Source organism: Dendronephthya gigantea, unplaced genomic scaffold (assembly GCF_004324835.1).
Source record: "Dendronephthya gigantea isolate DGI-Jeju-01 unplaced genomic scaffold, DenGig_1.0 000004F, whole genome shotgun sequence".
NCBI lineage: Eukaryota > Metazoa > Cnidaria > Anthozoa > Malacalcyonacea > Nephtheidae > Dendronephthya > Dendronephthya gigantea.
The window spans coordinates 4,111,678-4,131,869 of NW_021163014.1; the positions used below are offsets into that span (position 1 = coordinate 4,111,678).

At 36.0% G+C, this 20,192-nt stretch overlaps 2 protein-coding genes across 4 annotated transcripts in view; one reads left to right on the forward strand and one right to left on the reverse strand.

The window, feature by feature from the left end:
* Positions 1-2,338, reverse strand: part of LOC114515590 (cubilin-like) — a 43,994-nt gene extending 41,656 nt beyond the window's left edge. For 2 of the 3 annotated variants that reach the window (XM_028534878.1, XM_028534876.1), the window contains exons 1-2: positions 2,250-2,338; positions 81-134 (exon numbers count right to left, since the gene is read on the reverse strand). In XM_028534878.1, the coding sequence (XP_028390679.1) occupies positions 81-132 (52 nt within the window). In that variant the 5' untranslated portion in view covers positions 133-134; positions 2,250-2,338. Of the gene's footprint in view, positions 1-80; positions 135-1,645; positions 1,692-2,249 lie in introns of all 3 variants that reach the window. The other variant, XM_028534877.1, reaches the window with a different exon arrangement.
* Positions 2,339-3,927: 1,589 nt separating this feature from the next.
* Positions 3,928-14,388, forward strand: LOC114515595 (tetratricopeptide repeat protein 28-like). The gene is given in 3 exon segments (XM_028534884.1): positions 3,928-4,335; positions 9,208-13,236; positions 13,239-14,388. Coding segments are annotated over 2 exon segments (4,566 nt in total). The 5' UTR covers positions 3,928-4,335; positions 9,208-9,246; the 3' UTR covers positions 13,815-14,388.
* Positions 14,389-20,192: the final 5,804 nt, after the last annotated feature.

The window sequence follows — 20,192 nt, forward strand, 5'->3', positions numbered from 1 at the left end:
CCAACAGATATTGTTTCGTAACGACATTAATTTTGAAGTCAAGCGTGTAATTAACTATAATAGCATGCTTTAGAACTTACCTAGAATGAATACGAGGCAAAAAAGAAGTTTAGTTGGCTTGAAAAGAAACATCACTGAAAAATATCATGAGATAAAAATGTAACAAATTCTACTAAGAATATAGCGATGTTTTCAGCAATCATCAGAGGCAATTAGTACGGTCGAAAATATACGTGTGCAATGTTTAATACGACACTACACTACAGCTATACATGCAGCCAACACCGACTTTTTCAAAATTACTAAAATGTTGTGTCGAGGCAAACCACAGAAGCGTACACGGCTAAAAACTCATCAGGTTGTTGCATCAGCATCGAACAATGTTGTGCTGCCCACATAACATTGTGCTGCCCACACAAGTTGATAACAACTCTGAACAATGTGGGCAGCACAACATTGATCAATCCTGTTCATATCAATGTTGCATCAACCTGATCGTTTTTAGGCGTGTACGTTTTTCTCATACAGTTTTTTTGTGTGTGTTATGGCCGATTTTGATACCATATATTGAGCAGTTAATTCCGGCAACTTTTAATAGTTCGAGGTCGAGGTGAACCCAGGCATGACAGTTGACAGTCTTGCTATATTCTCTTTGAACAAAAGAATAATTACACACGGCTGGGAATCAATGTGTGATTTCGCTAGATTTTTACCGCCGCGATATATTTCTTTATGCCTGCATATGATAGGCATATTATTTTGCACAAGAAGTTGAACCAAGTCAAAACATCTGCACAAACTTTCCAACTTAAATTCGTAGGTGAATAAATACTTATTCACTTCAGGATTTTCGAGCCGATATTTCTTAGCGCAAAATATATTTCAAAATGACATTAAGGAAACTTGCATTAAGCCGGCATGGGCTCCATTTTATCGTATAATTGCCGTGAACAAGTCATTTTATGAGAGATAATCCGTATGCAAATTTGTCAGGATTTCGGTATTCAAATCAGCTTAGTAGATCAAACAATATCACACTAGTTATTAATGTTTTCTTGGTCTTGACCTTTTGCTTTCTGTGATTTCTTGATAGCGCTAATAACAATTTGCCCTCAAATATTTGAATATCTACCAACTCTGAGTAAAATAGGTTATCGTTGAGTTCCCGCTGCACATTGAGACATTCTATAATTATATATCACATCAGCCACCTTCGCAAGTTAATTCACGACCCTCACAACTAAATGGAAACCAGACATCAAAGTAGAGCGGTGAATAAACCACGTATGGTACTCACACTAGGCTCTCTGCTGTGTTTTTATCAATTTTATGCAGATGCATATAGGAATTAAAATCTATAGCGGAAGGTACAGTCTACAGGTAAATTTTAAAGTTAAGGTATAGGTCTTTGTAATCTGTTCCTTGTGGAGTGAAGACACGAAATAAAGCCTCAATGACCCATAATAAAAATCTAGATCGTCAATAGTTAACACTGTAACACTGAGGCGATTGCGGAATTAAACCAGGCCATGTACATACACATATCGCTGTATGTAAACATTTCCGGAAAATTTTTACACCGAATATATCCATTATATCCATTCACCAACACTTATAATAATATGATCAGGTGTGAATATCTTACCTTGGAAAATATTCACACAATATCCCGTTATATTTGAACGTATATTCTAGGTGAGAATATGGCGTGTGTTTTTATTGACATGGAAATACTTCACAGTAAAGGTCATACTCAGTGTCTTACTGTATTCAAAATCACATGAAAGAATACTTTCACTTTGCTAGCAATCGAATGAGGTTTAGTTTAGTTCTTTCTTCATGTGCCTCACCATGCTCAAAATAATATTTTGTTGGGGTTTTCAGTTCGCATTTAAGTTTGGTATTTCCGTTTGAGCTGGTTTAACTTGGCGTACTGCGTGATGTTAGAATGACTCAATGCTTACGCAGCGTGCTCGGTGTCGTGTCGCTTAGTATAGCCACATAAACTGATATGGAACCAGCAGGTTCTCAATGTTTTATGAGCCAAGCTTAACTTTTTGCCAAAATTCTTGCGAAAATGAGCAAGTAATAATGCAGACAGGGTAATTAAATCCACTGCGTGATCATAAGCAATGTATAAAGCCTAGAAAGCATTAAAGTTCTTCGGAATGTACCGAACTCATCTACGACCAGTACAGTAATTAATAGAAATTAGTAATATGCCACGAAAAACAAATATTGATAGTTACCTTCAATCTGTTTTCTTTAGACCTTGCTTTTTGTTTAAAAGTGTAAAACAAGAATTATCTCAAATATGTCTTAGGCCATTGTTGATCAGTTGAGTTTCTTATATTTTAATCTCAAAAGGACCCCGCTGCGTTAAACATACATAACACGTCTGGCAAATTTGCATGCCAAATCGCTAGCTCGTCATTCATAATGATCAGCTCAAATCTCCTGCAGAATAGCCAATGCGCGCAATAATCTTGCGTTAAGATCTCCATTATTTTGTGTTTCATTTTCGCTTTTGAACCAAATAACCAGCCGCTGTATATAGCAATTAGCAAGGAATATATACATATTTATGGCTGGTATTTATCACACAATTCCTAATCTCCTGATGGAATCAGTACCCTCACACTGGTTGTAAGTGTGTATAGTTCTGACCGGTGACGGTTTATTACTTGTTCAACCTTTGACGGTCTCATTTCAAAATCAAACAAGACATAATTTATTTTAGCAACAACATTCTAATCCAAAGCTGTAAGGCGTCCTTTTCAGACAATGGCGGTTTTCACACTATAGAGACACATAATGCGTCTTTAATATTTTTTGTCTAGTATAAAGCAGGGACAACTAATCAGACGAATAATTTGATGGAATCACGCGCGAATAGATGATATGAAAATGTCTGGTTTATTTTATCACTGTCTCATTTTCCAGAATTATTCGTCTATGTGCCGTCTTCACACGGGAGACGCATTATCCGTCTAGACGAACTATCGTTGGTTATGCGTCTCTGAGACGAAAAACTGAACATGTTATACGTCTGCTGTGTGTTGTCCGTCTTTATACTGAAGACGGATAACAAGGGAAGACGCATTATGCGTCTCTAGTGTGAAAACGGCCAATGCTTCATTGCTTTGCTTCAAGGTTTCAATGCAAAATTTATACAACTCTGCATTTCTCCGACTTCCTTTCTGTTAGTTTTTTGCCCTATTTTTCTTTTTGCTTAAGTCGAGTGGGTAAGATATCTGTATCAAGGTTCAGCCCAGGTGCATTGTGAGACATCAACTTTGTCAGACAATGACTATGGCGACCTTTAAAACTGGGAACAGGGAATCCGGGAATCGTGGAATCCAAAGTAAATATCGGGATTCCGGGAATCGGAGCGGGGTAATCTTGGAATCGGAGTTCGGTAATCGGGGAATCCTGGATTCTGGGAATCGGGGAATCCAGGAAACCACCTAAAGAACGAGAAACAAGCTCGAAATAATGCGCGTCATAAACTGATAAACATATGTATAAGCGTTTTAAATTATCAGTTCACACACAGTTAACACTTTCAGCCGAGTCAAAACAGGATACGTATAAATTATAATAAAGCAACATTGCTATCCTATAATTTCAAACACATATCAGGACATATGGTACTTGTCACTTGCCAAAGAGTGTAATTATATGATATTCTTTGCAGCTGTGATGTAAGGCAGCGTAAAATGGGCTTAGCCTTTGGGGTATTGGAATGGGTAAATAACATGACCTGGTAATTGTGTAGCCATCCTAAAATTTAAAAAGAACTTGTTATTAAAATATCATCTAAGGCTTCGTTAAATCTCGGGTAACCAGACTCATGTGATCTGCTTCAAAGTGTATTATTTTACATGCACTCTTGGCAAGTGACAAGTACCATTTCCGGCGCTATCGATTACATGCATAAGGGCACGATTTGAATAAATGATAGACATGCCGGTCTGCGAAATACGAAAATATCTTAATATTGAAAATGCATGAGTTTGCACTCATCGAAACTCTTAAGTACTTCCGAAGACGATATAATTATGTTTGCGGTTAAAGAAATTTACTTCCTTTACGACATAACTTGTACTCGTGTGCAGTAGACTACCCAGGGAATTCAGATGATATATCCATATCAAGTGGCCGTTGATGCAGTTCACGGGTTGGCAAATAGCATTGGATAAAAAACCTGAACTGATATAAGGATAAATATACATTCATCGAACTATCAGACAGTCGGTAGAACTAGGAGGAAAGCAAAGATCAAACCGAAAGCGAACCACAAAGGCTATGCCTTGAATCTTAGCTACTCAACGGGTAAGTTTGTTTAATATATAGCCATGTCAGTAGCTTTAGAAAAATGCATATATATACCATATATTTCTACATATACTAACATGCATATGCGACCATTAATCTATAGAGTATACAAGCAAAATAATTATATTGTGGTATGCAATATACAAAGTTTAAGTGAATGTGAAGTCCGCACTACGCATAACAATTTGAGGCCCAATTTTTTTAAATTATAAACACTAGTTGACATTAATTTAGGCATAGCGAACCAAAATGTTGCTAGATATTATGATATGCCATACCTGATCAAAGATTTCATACAACAGGGACCGGTTGTATGAAAGCCGGATAGCGCTATCCACCGGATAGTGATTTTTTCAATCGCTTTAAAATCGCCCGTTGTTTGCTATAACTTTGATTAAATCTTAGTATTCCTAAATCGAAGATCCTCTTTAATAATTGTTGGTCCCAAAGATAAAATTTTATAGCTTTTCGAGCATTTTTAGAACGGTTGAAAAAATCACTATCCGGTGGATAGCGCTATCCAGCCTTCGTACAACCGGCCCCAGTATGTTAAAATAATTAGTAAGCTATTAACTAATAAGCTTTCCTGATGATCAGTAAAGTGACAATATATATAACCAAATTGATATTTGGGCATAGAATTTGCATTTTCTAAACACTTTGATTCATTTCGCAATTAATTACTGTAGTTTACTTCAATTTAATTTTTGTTTCATCACTTTCATGTCTTTTAATTGATTCTTTCAAGATAACAAAAGTATACCACTTTTATTAAGTACCAAGGGCTGGGTGTATCATTGGTAAAACTTAATTTCTCACATTCAACCCCAACATTAATTGCAGTACCAGTAGCATTATGTAAATCGCACATGATTTTATCATCTACAAATATTGAGGAAAGATATTATTGATAAAATACTGGTGGATTCATAGAAAAATGTATGATTATACCCTCTCATGCTTTATTGACACAATTTGTGTCTCAATGCTCAACACACAGCACTCAAGTTAGCAGCTGTGATTCCTAATGTCAGTGCCTGTCATTTGTAAACAATTTACAGTCTACATATAGGTATTGCCGCATAAAATTGTGTCAGTTCCCCCTGCCATGTACAATGAATGGGCTAATCCTTTCTGTCGCTCTAGTATATGTTCAGTCTCATGGGCAAAGTCATGACCGTTGGGTTTTATAAAAGGGGCAGGCATATCAGCCATCTGTAGTTGTTATATGACAAATTAATACACACCCAATATGACTAGTTATTAAAAGTAACATAATTGTACTGAGTACTGGAACATCATAGTCTAGCTATAGAACTATGTCTTCATTCAGAGCTTTTGCATGCATTTTAGTCCCTTTCGTTTAAATGCTGTTTAAACGTAAAGTCACAATAAATTCATATTACTAACCACCAGGTTTAGCAGTTCATCTCTTTATTTAGGCATATCAATTAAGTGATTCTCCCCCCCCCGTGATCCTCAATTTAGCATGCCGGATATGCGAAATGCAACTAAATAACGCACATAAATATATATGGCGCACCCTGACGGTGAGTACATTCGAATGGATTGTCTATTGAGCTGTTATAATTGGATATTAGGAGTATAAACCGAATCCACACGCGTCATCACCTGCCTCCAATAATGCACCTTCGTTGAATGCAGGCCCACTACTTGCAGAATACGTTTTGGAATGTGTTGGTGAAAAATCGCCTGCATTCAGTTGCCCTTTTGGAGAAGAGGCGCCAGACATTTCTTCAAATCCGTATCCTTGAATCCGACAGAGATGCCCTTCATATATCGAGATCTTTCACGATTCTCAGTTTAAGTAATTTAGCTTCTAGGTACACCACGTAAGTATCTAATACTGCAAAGCCTTCGGTCCGTTAACCCGGGCCAACGTCAGTACAATTAGCTGAATTAACATTTACACGTCACTAAAATAGCAAGTAAGTCGTGATTTTAGTTAACTCACGCCATTAATTAAGCGGTTTCATTTACCAAATAATTATGAAAAAGAAATAGTTCTAATTAATGCGCGTGTCCTAGACAAGTATTTAGCTAGCAGACATCGAAAAGAGCATGCCACGTACTATTGAGCAAGAAAAGATTAAAACTATTCATTAGAACTTTATTAGAACTATTTCTTTTTCATAATTATTTGGTAAGTGAATGTGGCGAGCTAACAAATCACGACTAACGTGATATTAAGTGACGTGTATAAACAGTGTAAATGTGTATCCAGGTAATTGCACTGATAAAGGGCCGAGTTAACGGCCCGATAGCTTTGTAGCATTAAATACTTACCTAATTGTGTACCTACAAAGAGAAATCTATTTTAACAAATTTTATTGCAGTTTCACTTTGCGCTACAGTGATTGCAGCAACATTCAGATAAGTGACTGAATGCGACTGAACTGCGAAATGCGACTAAATAACGAACATAAATATATATGGCAACCTATATGAGTGAGTACATTCGAATGTAGTATATATATTGAGCTGTTATATAATTGGATATCTCGGCCTGAGTCAGTACTGAGATGCGAATTTTACGAGAGTCTTAATAATGTTAAAAATGTGTAGTTTTATTGGTCGAACTTAAAGTTTAAAAGCTTGGTAATTACGTTATACAGTGGTTTAATATTTGCGTGAAAACTAATACCGCATTAAGTACCATGTCTACAAAGTAAAAAGATTGCTTGTTAGCGCAAAGATGACTATATAAAAAGGCAGCTTGTTTAAAAGAATACGGATTGCCCAGTGTTATGATAAGGCTGGTCAGATGAGGGGTATAAATATCGGAACGTGCCTCAAATAATGCATCTTTGTCAAATGCAGGGCCACTACTTGCAGAATAAGTTTTGGAGTGTGTTGGTTAGAAATCGCCTGCATCCAGGTGCCCCTTTGGAGGATTGGCACCGCACATTTCTTCAAATTCGAATCCGCGAATCCGACGAGATGCCCTTCATATCGATGTCCTTCGACGATTCTCAGTTTGTTCTTCATTCACAAATCGAATCCGAACGTAGACAGGAGCTGGACACAAATCCTAATGACCGTTAAAATTCATTTGGAAATCAAGATCAGCAGCTCGGTCAACCTTGGAAAGGGGAGAGCGAACTTCTTAGCCTTCCTTGGAATAAGGCTGAGGATACTGAAAGCTTCCCTGATATCGATAAACGTAAAAACGTGACATTTTCATGTTTGTTAGACAGCACAGTAGCCGTCCATTGATTGAACGACTATAGCGAATACCGACAATTCATTGCAAACCGTGTTAACAAAATTATAAGCCATCCGAATGTATTACAAAGCAATCAGTGCATGTTTCCTACATCTGACAACCCTGCAGACTTGGGTAGTCGTGGCGTCAGCGTCCGTCAGCAGCGTTGTGGTGGAAACGTCCAGTCTGGTTGGCTGATCCAGATGAATGGCCACCTCAGATCGTGAAAAGTGCAAAAGCAACAATTGATGCAGAAGAAGGGAAATATGGCCTCGATGAATCCTCGAAGAGTTCGGCTTGAGTAAAGCCAGGAAGATTGGTGATTGGGCCTCGAGATTCAAGCACAATTCTTGAAATCCTTCCGATAAGATCCAGAGAGTATTAACAATACAAGAGATTCTAGATCAAGAGTTATTTTTGGTCCGCAGAGCCGAAGACCGGAAAGTTCGTGAAGGCGAAAGTTCTTGAAGAATTTTGCATTCCTCGGCAATCTTTGCCTTCGTAAGCTGGCAAAGCGACTCCTAAAGAAACGTTATGAATGTGAAAGATTTCCTGTTTTACCCATTCCAAGCCCGACGGCTGAATTTTTGCCCACGAAAAGACCGAAGATGATAATTATACCTTTCACAGTAATCGGCGTAGATTTTCCTCGAGCTATCAAATATCTTAAAGTCCGAAGAAGAGCGTATGTTGTATTAAACTTCTGCAGTTGACAAGTGCGGCACATAATTACTATTGTTCGATCAGTTTTGATTGCATGTCAATCCCGTTTTGCTTTTCTTTTCAAATAAACGTGCCGATACCAATCGTTCAGCTCAACTAATTGTAAACGCACTAGCAAGCAACATAATTATGCTATTTAGGAATTGCTTATCTTATAGATTAGGAGAATCCGCGAAAACCATTCGCTATTGCACAAAAGGCTGAGTCCCTCAACACCAGTTAAGTCCTATTTTTGGGACGTAAACAAAGGCTCTCTCTTCGAAATGAATGTATACTAATGAAGTAACTTATATTATTGCTTATTGGACCAGGAACTGGTCCCTAACCGCTGCTAATCTTGTTGTTGTTGTTGTTGTTGTTAGGGGGCGACGCTCTTTAAAAAAACCCTAAGGCTCTAGCATTACTTGTTTGATCGGAATGAAACTTGGCACAATTATTCTAAGCAATATTCCGCATCGATTGACGGAGTTCGAATTTTTACTTTTGACCTTTGAAGCAAGTTACAAGCAATTCTTGATATATTTGCAGCAAATAATATATACATATCATTAATATTCAGCCTATATATAAGTAAACGCAAACGATTAGAAATACATTGTCCTCTCCATTGTTATAAATACAATGCAGTTCAGAAATTAAACTCGGTTACGCAGTTCCTGGTCCACTATAGTACGATCGTACTTGTTTAAAAGAGTTAAGGCACTGTTTTGGGGACGTAAACAAAGGTTCGTCCCCAAAACAGCCCTATGGTGCATTTTCAATATCACTATTATTTACCAGTCGGATTATCACTATTACAAGTGTCGATCACAATAACACCTCAAAATTCGATTGTGTCAACAAAGGAAATACTTTTCCATGCGCGGTATATATATATTAATTAACCTCTTCTAATAAGTTTTTACATAATTTTGTTTAAGGTCTGAAGTAAAGATACAGACACTTGAAAAGGTAACAAAATGGATTCGAAATCTTCAAAATCTGTCATTGCAAACAATGATCCATTAGAAAGAGCAAACACCAGTCTCAATTTAGGTGATACCCATTTTAGATTAGCAGAGTATAAAAAGGCTATTACCTATTACATTAAATATAGGGAAATTTGCACTGAAATTGGCAATTTTCAAGGATTAGCAAGTGCCTGTGAGAAACTGGGTTCTGCCTGTTTACACCTAGGACAGCATGAAGAGGCTATCGAGTATTTTTCAACAAGCTTAGAAATTTTCATTCAATTTGACAATCACTTAGGAGTGTCAACTAACAATGGCAATTTAGGCACTGCCTATTATAATTTAGGAGAGCATGACAAAGCTATTGACTATTTCAAAAAAGGTTTGGAAATCAGTGCTGCTATTGGCGACAAGTCAGGAATGGCAAAAATTAATGGCAAATTGGGCAGTGTTTACCTTAGTTTAGCAGAATATGAGAAAGCTATTGAGTATTTCAAAAGTGGTTTGGAAATTAATATTGCCATTGGCGATAAGTCAGGAATGGCCGATAACAATGGCTATTTGGGCAATGTTTATCTTAGATTAGGAGAATACGTAAAATCCGTTGGCTATTTAAAAGAAGGTTTAGAATTGAGTACTGCTATTGGTGATAAGCCAGGTATAGCAAGTAAAAATGGCAATTTGGGTAATGCCTACCTTCGTTTGGGAGAATATGAGAAGGCTATAGCCTATTTTAACAAAGGTTTAGAAATTAGAACCGCTATTGGCGATAAATCAGGTATAGCAACTATAAATGGCAATGTGGGCAATGTTTATCTTATGTTAGGAGAATATGAGAAAGCCATTGACTATTTTAAAAACAGTTTAGAAATGCAAACTGCTATCGGCGATAAATCAGGAATAGAAACTAACTATTGCAATTTAGGCAATGCTTACCTTAGATTAGGAGAATATGACAAAGCCATTAGCTATTACAGAAAAGGTTTAGAAATGAGTACTGCTAATGGCAATAAGTCAGGAATGGCTGCTAACAATGGCAATTTGGGTAATGCCTACCTCTATTTAGGAAAATATGAGGAAGCCATTGAATGTTATATAAAAGGTTTAGAAATGAGTACTGCTATAGGTGATAAGTCAGGAATAGCGACTAAAAATGGCAATTTGGGCAATGCCTACCTCACTTTAGGCGAATATGAGAAGTCCATTGACTATTTAAAAATAGGTTTGGAGATGAGTACAGCTATTGGTGATAAGTCAGGAATTGCAATTAAAAATAGCAATTTGGGCATGGCCTACCATAGTTTAGGACAATACGAAAAAGCCATTGACTATTTCAAAAAAGGTTTAGAGATAAGTTCTGTTATTGGCAATAGGTCAGCAATGGCAAGTAACAATAGCAATTTTGGTCATGCCTACCATAGTTTAGGAGAATATGAAAAAGCCATGGAGTATTTCAAAAAAGGTTTAGAAATGAGTATCGCTATTGGCGATAAGTCAGGAACAGCAGCTAACAATGCCAATTTAGGCATGACCTACCTTAGTTTGGGACAATATACCAAGGCCATTGACTATTGCAAAAAGGGTTTAGAAATGAGTACTGCTATTGGCAATAAGTCAGGAATAGAAACTAGCAATTGCAATTTAGGCATTGCTTATCTTAGATTAGGAGAATACGCGAAAGCCATTCGCTATAGCACAAAAGGTTTAGAAATAAGTGCAGCTATTGGCGATAAGTCAGGAATAGCAAATAACAATGGAAATTTGGGTAATGCTTACCTTGGTTTAGGAGAATACGAGAAAGCTATTGACTATTTCAAAAAAAGTTTAGAAATAAGTACTGATATTGGCCAGAAGTCAGCAGTTGCCACCAACAATGGCAATTTAGGCAATGCTTACCTTAGCCTTGGAGATAATGAAAAAGCCATAGACTCTTTCAAAGCTAGTTTAGAAATAAGTACTGTCATTGGTGATAAGTTAGGAATAGCAAATAATAATTCCAGTTTAGGTGTTGCTTATCTTGAATTAGGAGATTATGAGAAATCTATTCACTATTGCATAAAAGGTTTAGAAATAAGTACTTCTATTGGTGATAAGGCAGGAATAGCAACAAACACTGGTAATTTGGCAAATGCCTACCTTAGTTTAGGAGACTATGTGAAAGCCATTGACTATTGCGAAAAAGCCTTGGAATTGAGTCGTGCTATTGGCAATAAGACAGGAATAGCAAGTGGGAATGGCAATTTGGGCAATACTTACCTTAGTTTCGGAGAGCATGAGAAAGCTATTGACTATTACAAAGAAGGTTTAGAAATGAGTACGGCTATAGGGTATAAGTCAGGCATAGCAAGTAACAATGTCAACTTGGGCATTGCCTACCTTAGTTTAGGAGAATACGTGATAGCTATTGATTACTTGGAAAAAAGTTTAGAAATGAGTACTGATATTGGCGATAAATCAGGAATCGCAAGTGCGAATGGCAGTTTGGGCAGTGCTTATAGATGCTTGGGAGAATATGAAAAAGCTATCGATTATCAAAAAAAGTGTTTAGAAATTAGTACAGCTATTGGCGATCAAACAAAAACAGCAATGGTTCATGGCAATTTGAGCAATGCTTATAGATGCTTAGGAAAATATGACAAATCCATTGACTGTTCCAAAAGAAGTTTAGAAGTAAGTACTGCCATTGGCAATAAGTCAGCAATAGCAAATAGCAATTGCCATTTGGGCAATGATTACCTTAGCTTTGAAGAATATGAGAAAGCTATTTACTATTACAGAAAGGCATTAGATATTAGTACTGCAATTAGCGATAAATCCGGAATAGCAACTCAGAATGGCAATTTGGGCAATGCCTACCTTCGTTTAAGAGAATATGAGAAAGCGATTGACTATTACAAAAAAGTTTTAGAAATAAGTATTACCATTAATGATCCGTCACTCTTAGCAAGTAGTAAAAGCAATTTGGGAGCTTTACATCGATGTTTAGGACAGCATGAAAGTGCAATATCATGTTTAATGGAATCTATCAGCATCTTTGACAAAATATTTTTAAACTCAGTACCGGACCAAAATAAGTTGTCATTCACTAAACAATACTTTACCGCCCATGTAATGATCATGAATTGTTTTATTTCTCTGGGGCGCATTGAATCTGCATTAATAGTCATTGACCTGGGAAGGGCTAAAGAACTTCATTGCTCCATTGAAAGAAAAAAGAAATCTTTGATTACAAAAATGTTCGATTATGCAAATGCGGGATGGAAGAGAATCCAGAATAGTGAAGAACAGGTAGAAATAGAAGAATTACAGAGCATCCTCCAGGTAAGCAGTAACGATACTTCCATTATAGTATTTGCTTTCGATTTGCAAGGTTTTCTCAATGTTTGGGTGTTGAATGAAGAAGTAATCTTTAGAGTATCAAAATCAGAAGCACGATTGGAAACATTTGTGCAACTCATAAGTGAATTGCTCAGAATGGTGAATGTGAATGTTAATCGGGATTCTTCGTTTTTCGAACTCGATTCAGTGGCCAGTATTGATGAAAAATCGATTCTTCCTTTGGACGTTTTTAAAGAAAAATCTCCGTCTAAAAATCTTTTTAAGAAACCTGCTGTTGGGCATGATGATTTAAACCAAGACGGTATTTTGAAAACATTGTTTAAACTGCTTCTTGACCCTGTAAGCGATGTGATTAAAGGCAATAAGCTTATAGTTGTTCATGACAAGCAATTGTTTTTTGCCCCATTTTCGTCATTGATTGATGAAAATGGTTGTCATTTATCCCACAGTTACAGCATTCAAGTTACGCCATCATTACACACTCTAAGGTTTAGCACCGAACGCTCTCAAGATCTGGGCCTTGGTTTTGCGTTGTTTGTTGGTAATCCAACCGTTGGGACGGTTTCCTTAAATGGAAAAGAATTTTCACCCCCTGCCCTACCAAATGCTGCTAGAGAAGTTGAATGTCTTTCAAAGCTCTTCAATGCTAGACCCTTAGTGGCCGGCGTGAAGCTAGAAAACAGGTTGTACTGGGTCTTTTATCTGGGGCTAGCATAATCCATATCGCTGCTCACGGTGAACAACTTCGAGGTGAAATAATGCTTTCCCCTAACGTTTCCTCGACTCGGCCAACTTCGACTCTTCCTTATCCAGACGACTACCTTCTCTCACAGAAAGATATTGTAAATACTTCTTTGCTAGCTAGCTTAGTAGTTTTATGCTGTTGCCATACCGGGCAAGGTGAGATTTCTTCCGAAGGTGTCATAGGTATTGCTCGGGCATTTATTGCAGCCGGGGCTCGCACTGTTCTCGCCACACTATGGCCCATTAGTGATGATGCCACGAAAGAGTTTATGGAAGTATTTTATGGTGAGTTGTGCCAGGAAACATCGGTTTGTGAAGCCTTAAGAAAGACAAAGAATCTCTTCCAAAAACACCAAATCCAGGCATATCGGTCTTACACAATCTGGGCCCCATTTACCATCTACGGGGAGGACGTGGTTTTTCAGAAACATGACATCGAAAATATCAGAGATAAATCACGTGACATGTTCTCTGGTTTTGTTGTATTACCCTAAAGTTTGTAAGTATAATAATCATATAGCTATGTTTAATCAGTATCGGATTTGATATATTCTGTTATTTAAATCAATATAAGTAGACATTTCCTCTCTTCAAAGTGTGATAGTGCGTTGGACGAAATACGATTGGTATGCAGTGTTGCAGTTATCGCCAAGGCGTTAGTATATATCAATTTCAATTCAAATTGTGATTTAAAAATTCCCTATCCCCATTATTTGCCTACTTATTCGCTGGTCCCAAGAAGGGGAGTATCATTTTCTTGCAAGTGGCTTGAACCAGGCTTTCATCCTTTCGTTTTTGAGGTATCGGGCCAGTCAGGATTAGAACATTAACCTGCTTACTTCTCTTTCTTACTTCTCTTACTGCTTACTTCTCTAATTCCCAATATGCAAGTAAATTATAGGTAGGGTATCATTTCAGTGTTAAAACAATACGCTATAGCAAGCAGATATTCTATTATTTTTTTCCACTGATCATGGTTTACATCAAATAGTTATACTCTTGAAAAAAAGGGGGGTGGCTGCCTGTATGAAATTTTCACTGATGTAAGCAGCACTTTATTTGACTTTGCAGAGTAAACTTTTTGTGCAAGCATAGACATAGTAAAAAAATTCACTTGGAGAAAAACAATTGCAAGCTAACACCGTCCTGTTCAACGTTTCCGAGATATATTTTGGTACATGTATAAGCATGTAGCAAATTATATCTGCAAAAGTTGGCCTTCAATATTATAAGTTTGCAAAATTCCAGATTTTTTCCTACGATAACACAAATATTTAATTTATGTGCGGCAGCTTCCAATGTTAAGAAATTTTAAGCAAACGTAATTTAGTAAAAAACCTAAAATTAATTATCAATTGATTTAAAACTGAACAAATCCTCCATAGTAGAACCAATATACCAATAGCTCTATTTGCGAAGGTCATTAATGACGTTTTCAATTAAGTATATGCTTAAAACGTTGTAAACTTCAAACTCTTTCAGATGTAACTTGATACTTATTTATAGATAAGAAATAACATAAACTTTAGCCAACATTCTAAAACCTAGTGGACCGACATCACGCGTATGGTATTGATGTGTTTTCGCAATGAAGAAAGAGGTAAAAATATGTGAGGATCATCGAAGCGTTGTGCAGTGATATGAATTTGAACTTGCATCATCGAAAACATCGTTAAAAACATAGAAAATAGTTCAATATTTGCCTTGGGTTGGAAAAAAAGATAACATCAATCAAACCATACTACCTTCTACGTCTTAGTACAAAACACGTGACATTTGTTATAACAATTGTTGAAAGTCATCAAGCGTCTTCACAGTTATTTCATAGGCGTAAAAAAAAAAAATTGCTTGACATACGAAAATTAGAAATCCGCAAGACTGCAAGAACAATTATTTTACATTGAAAAAATGAACACACCTTCAACACATCATATGGTATACGGTGATCAGTTGACTCACTGAACTAAAAAAGGGAAAGCAATGAAATCGAAATGTGTTACCAGTGTTAAAGTATTGGACAGGTGAAGTTTGGGTATTGTGAGAGTTCTTCAGTCGACTGGACGATGTATGCCCATTCGCGTGTATTTGTTGGAGAAATAATTATACTAGAGTTGCACGAAAGCTGCTTCATTTGTCGCTTCGTTTTTTATAATCAAACGAAGCACTGAGTTGTTATTGATCTTGTGCTTTAAATAAATCATCTTTACGGGTGCCTGGAAATTTTGTACAAATCGTAATAATAACTGGACCACGGAATGGGGATTTGAAAGGCTTTTATTTCATCTATATACTGCGTCGATCTTGTTCAAACATTTTCATTAAAGGACAGTTATAGCGACCATGTGCGTACGGATATGCCGTTCAGTAGCGTTGTACGAGGAGAGACATCCCATAAGCAAGGAAGTGCGGAACGAATTGTGCCAGTCCACAAAGTGGTTGAAGAATGTTGGTCGTAATGTTTACAGAAATTCAGTTAAACTTAAATTTTCATTTTTCAAAGAATTAATCGAAGATGAAGGGTTTTAGAATTGAGAAGATGTAGCTATGCACATATGTTTCCAATAATAAAGTGTTTTTTTTTCATTCATTTCATAAATTACATTTAGCCGATGAAAAATAGTTATCTGCATGTGCCTGTGTTACTGTCTCGTCAAAAGCCATTGTTTATGTTCAGCCTCTATATTCGTCTCGCATTCTAACACCTTTTTATCTTCTAATATTGTCATATACTGCGAGATGTTGCGAGGAATATGATTACAGCAAATAATAAATAGTATAAGTGGAAACAATTGTTATAACCTACAAGATTCCAATTGCAAAAGGCAAGACAATGTTAAAGCTTAAAAAGTTAAGGTTTAAATTCAATTATTAACGACATAGAATTACCGTAAATTATGAATATTGTACCCTAAATTACTAAGCTAGCAAATATAATTACTATATTCTATGTAGTACGTATGAACACATGCTTTGAAGTTCGTTTTTCATGGATATTTTATTACATTATTTACTTTTAATACGATAATTAAATACAACAATAAAAATGTAGTCAATATAAAATTTCAACCGACGGGGACCGAACGCGGGCTAGTCTTTGTGTTATGCATGACATGCAATTTTATAACCTTCCTAATGGGCTCATGTACGTCTAGAAAGTTCACTTTAACCTCTCTAAATCCCCCATGGGGACCTTTGTTTTCTAGTCCTGTCATCACGCCATCACGCGTCAACCCGAAGAGTTTTTTTTGCTGGCAGAGCGAGGTTCAAAGGTTAAGCAGTGATTAAAGTTTAACGTAACAAGAGGCCTCATTGGCAATGTTTTATTTACAACTTTAGAAGTGGTAATGTTATGTCATTGAAAAACCTCTCGTCGTTTCGCGTCGTCGGTAGTACGTTAAGCCGGTTTTCCACTAGCGATATTAGGGACCTTAAGATGCGCGACGGGTAGAAAGCGCGGATAGACTGGAACGAGAACGCCGTCGGGTGTTGCAAAAAATACAGTTAAGAAACGCGACGGCTACAGCTTGCATATTTTACATGAAGTGTTATAAAGAAAATGTTTATTACTGCCAATATGGCCTCCTTCAAATATACTCGAAATTCTCTGCTTTTGGCTTATGACGAAGATATCATTGACGACGAAGAATTTGCGCTCTTGTATGATCTACACACATCAAAAAATCCTTGTTTTCCATACGAAGAGTATGATCATTTTAACTTAGATGCCGTTGACAGCGTCGAATGCAAAGTAGAATTTCGTGTGGAAAAAAATGATATACCTCTCTTGGCCAATGTTCTTCGTATACCAGCGAGATTTCGATGTCAGCAAGGAACGGTATGCGATGGAGTCGAAGGATTATGCATATTGCTAAAACGACTCGCTTACCCATGCCGTTTTAGTGACATGATACCTCGCTTTGGTAAACCAGTTCCTGTCTTGAGTATGATGACAAATACTGTTGTGGATTACATTTATGAGGAACACCAACATCGTATAACTGGATGGAACCTGACAATCTTGAATCCTGACAAACTTGAGCAATATGCCGAGGCTATATCGATGAAGGGAGCAGCTTTAGATAATTGTTTTGGGTTTATTGATGGGACTGTTAGACCCATATGTCGCCCTAAGGAAAACCAGAGGATTGTTTACAATGGGCACAAGAAAGTGCACGCCCTTAAGTTTCAGTCAGTGACACTGCCATCTGGAATGATCGCTCAAATGTTTGGCCCAATAGGTAAAGAAGAGTGCAAATAATTAATCCATTGAGCCTCAATGCACTTTACTTATTTTTTTTTACTTGTTTAATGCCAGAAAGTTTTAATGAGTTAATATACAACCAATCTATTGTGAATGATTGGAAAGTGCAAATGTGATTATCAGCTGGTCAAAATAATTATTTTTTTAATACCTTTAGAGGGTAAAAGACATGATGCAAGGATGCTGAGAGAATCTGGGTTATTAGCTCTACTGCAGGAAAATGCTTATTCACAAGCTGGAAGTCCTATGTGCCTATACGGAGACCCGGCCTACCCTCTTCGTGTACACCTACAGGCACCTTACAGAAATGCTCAAATTACACCTCAAATGCAAAATTTTAACAAGTCAATGAGTTCTGTAAGAATATCCGTTGAATGGTTGTTTGGAGATATTGCAAATTACTTTAAATTTATGGATTTTAAGGAAAATCTTAAAATAGGATTGAGTTCAGTTGGAAAGTTTTTTTTTCGTTTTTTTTTTTATTATTTCCCCTATGTACAGTTTCATCTATACCTGTTAATAAGTTTTCTATAGTAACTTGGGCTAGAGACCTACTAGAAACCTTGACAGGCTTTTCAATTTAGGCCCCTAGTTAAAGTTTAATTATATTAATCATATATGTACAAACAAATCAGCAAAATCAGCAAAATAATTTTTAGAGTACTACTATTTACAGAAAGAAGAAAGATAAAGTAAAAATTAATTATAATACCAATAGATGTTAGAATACCACAATACATTTATGTAACGAGTTCCTAGATAATATACATAAAAAGTAGAATATTTTCAGAACCATTATGCTGTATTTAGCAAAAAGTGTTTTTTAATATGTCTCTTAAAAACACTATGAGAGTTTATGTTTTTAATTTTTAATTCTAGTGAATTCCACACATCAGCTCCATTATTTGAGAGAGTATGTTTTACATAATTTGTTCTTTTATACCGCTTATGAATCTTTGATGAGTTTCTCGTATTATGTTCATGAATTTGATTACTGGTCACAAAGAAATTATCAAATTCTTCAGGTAAATTTTTGAGATGATGATATCGAAACATAAACATAGCAGTTAAATAATGATTTAATTTAAAGACATCTAAGATGCTTAACTCTTTGAAAATCTGCTCAGAATGTTCCAGGTACGATTTAAATGTCATTAATCGTACAATTTTTTTTTGAATATTCATTATTTTTTGAATCCTGGTTTTGTAGGTGTTACCCCAAATCAAGTTGCCGTAAATAAGATATGGATAGACTAACGCATAGTAAATTAACTTAATTGAATTTCTGTTGACAAAATGTCGGATTTTTGCAATTATAGCGGAGGCTCTAACGATTTTTTTTTATACCTTTTCAATATGTTCATTCCACGTCAGACATTCATCAATGATAATACCTAGAAAGTTTGTACTTTTGACTTGCTCAATATGTATATTATTTATCGTAATTTTAACTTCATGCTTGGGTTTTTTATTTGAAGGTCTGAATATAATAAATTTTGTTTTAGTAATATTTAGGGATAATTTATTAACATTTAACCATTCAGTTACATTATTCATTTCTGTTTGCATGGTTTCACTAATTGTTTTAAGACAATTATTACTATAAAATATATTAGTATCGTCTGCAAATAATACAAATGAAACTAATTTACTGCAATTTTCAATATCATTTATATGTAATAGAAACAGAATAGGTCCAAGAATTGATCCCTGTGGGACTCCAGTCTGAATTAACATCTCTTTTGACCTAATTTGATCGTATTTGACGATTTGCTGCCTATTTGATAAGTAGTCTTGAAACCATAGTTGAGCTACTCCCCGAACACCGTAGTGTTCTAGTTTTTGAATCAGAATCTTGTGATTAATTGTGTCAAATGCTTTTGACAAGTCTAGGAAAATACCTATTGTATATTTTCCATTATCGATTGCTTTAGTTAATCTGTTAGTAAGTTCAATTATTGCAAGTTTAGTGGATCTGTTTTCTCTGAAACCATATTGATGCTGTGTTAATATTTTGTTTTTTTCAATAAATTTAATTAATCTTTTATACATGAGCTTTTCTAACAATTTTGAGAAACAAGTGAGAACAGATATTGGTCGATAATTTTTAAACTCGTTTTTTTCATTTGCTTTGAAGACTGGTGTGATCAATGCTTTTTTCAAGTCATCAGGAATAATTCCACTAATAAAAGTTAAGTTGAAAATGTGTGCAAGAGGTTCGGAAATTTGATTAGCAACACTCTTGATAACTTTCGCGCTTATACCGTCGTACCCTGGGCTTTTCTTGATATTTAATTCAGTAATTTCTGTTTCTAATTCATATTTGGTTATAGGCTCGATGAAGAAGCTATTTTTATAGCTACCCGTTAGAAATTCATCAAAAGTTCTTTCACAGTTCCGGAGCTTTCTGGCTATTTCTGGTCCAACATTCAAAAAATATTCATTGAATTTATTTGCTATGGTGTGAGGATCTTTAATTTTTTTATCAGGATTATTTCCGATAAATTCTTTCGGCATATTTCTTTTTTTCTCGTGTTTGTTTATAATTTGGTTAAGTGTTTTCCATAATAATTTTGTGTCGTACTTGTATTTTGCTAGTTGTTCTTCGTAA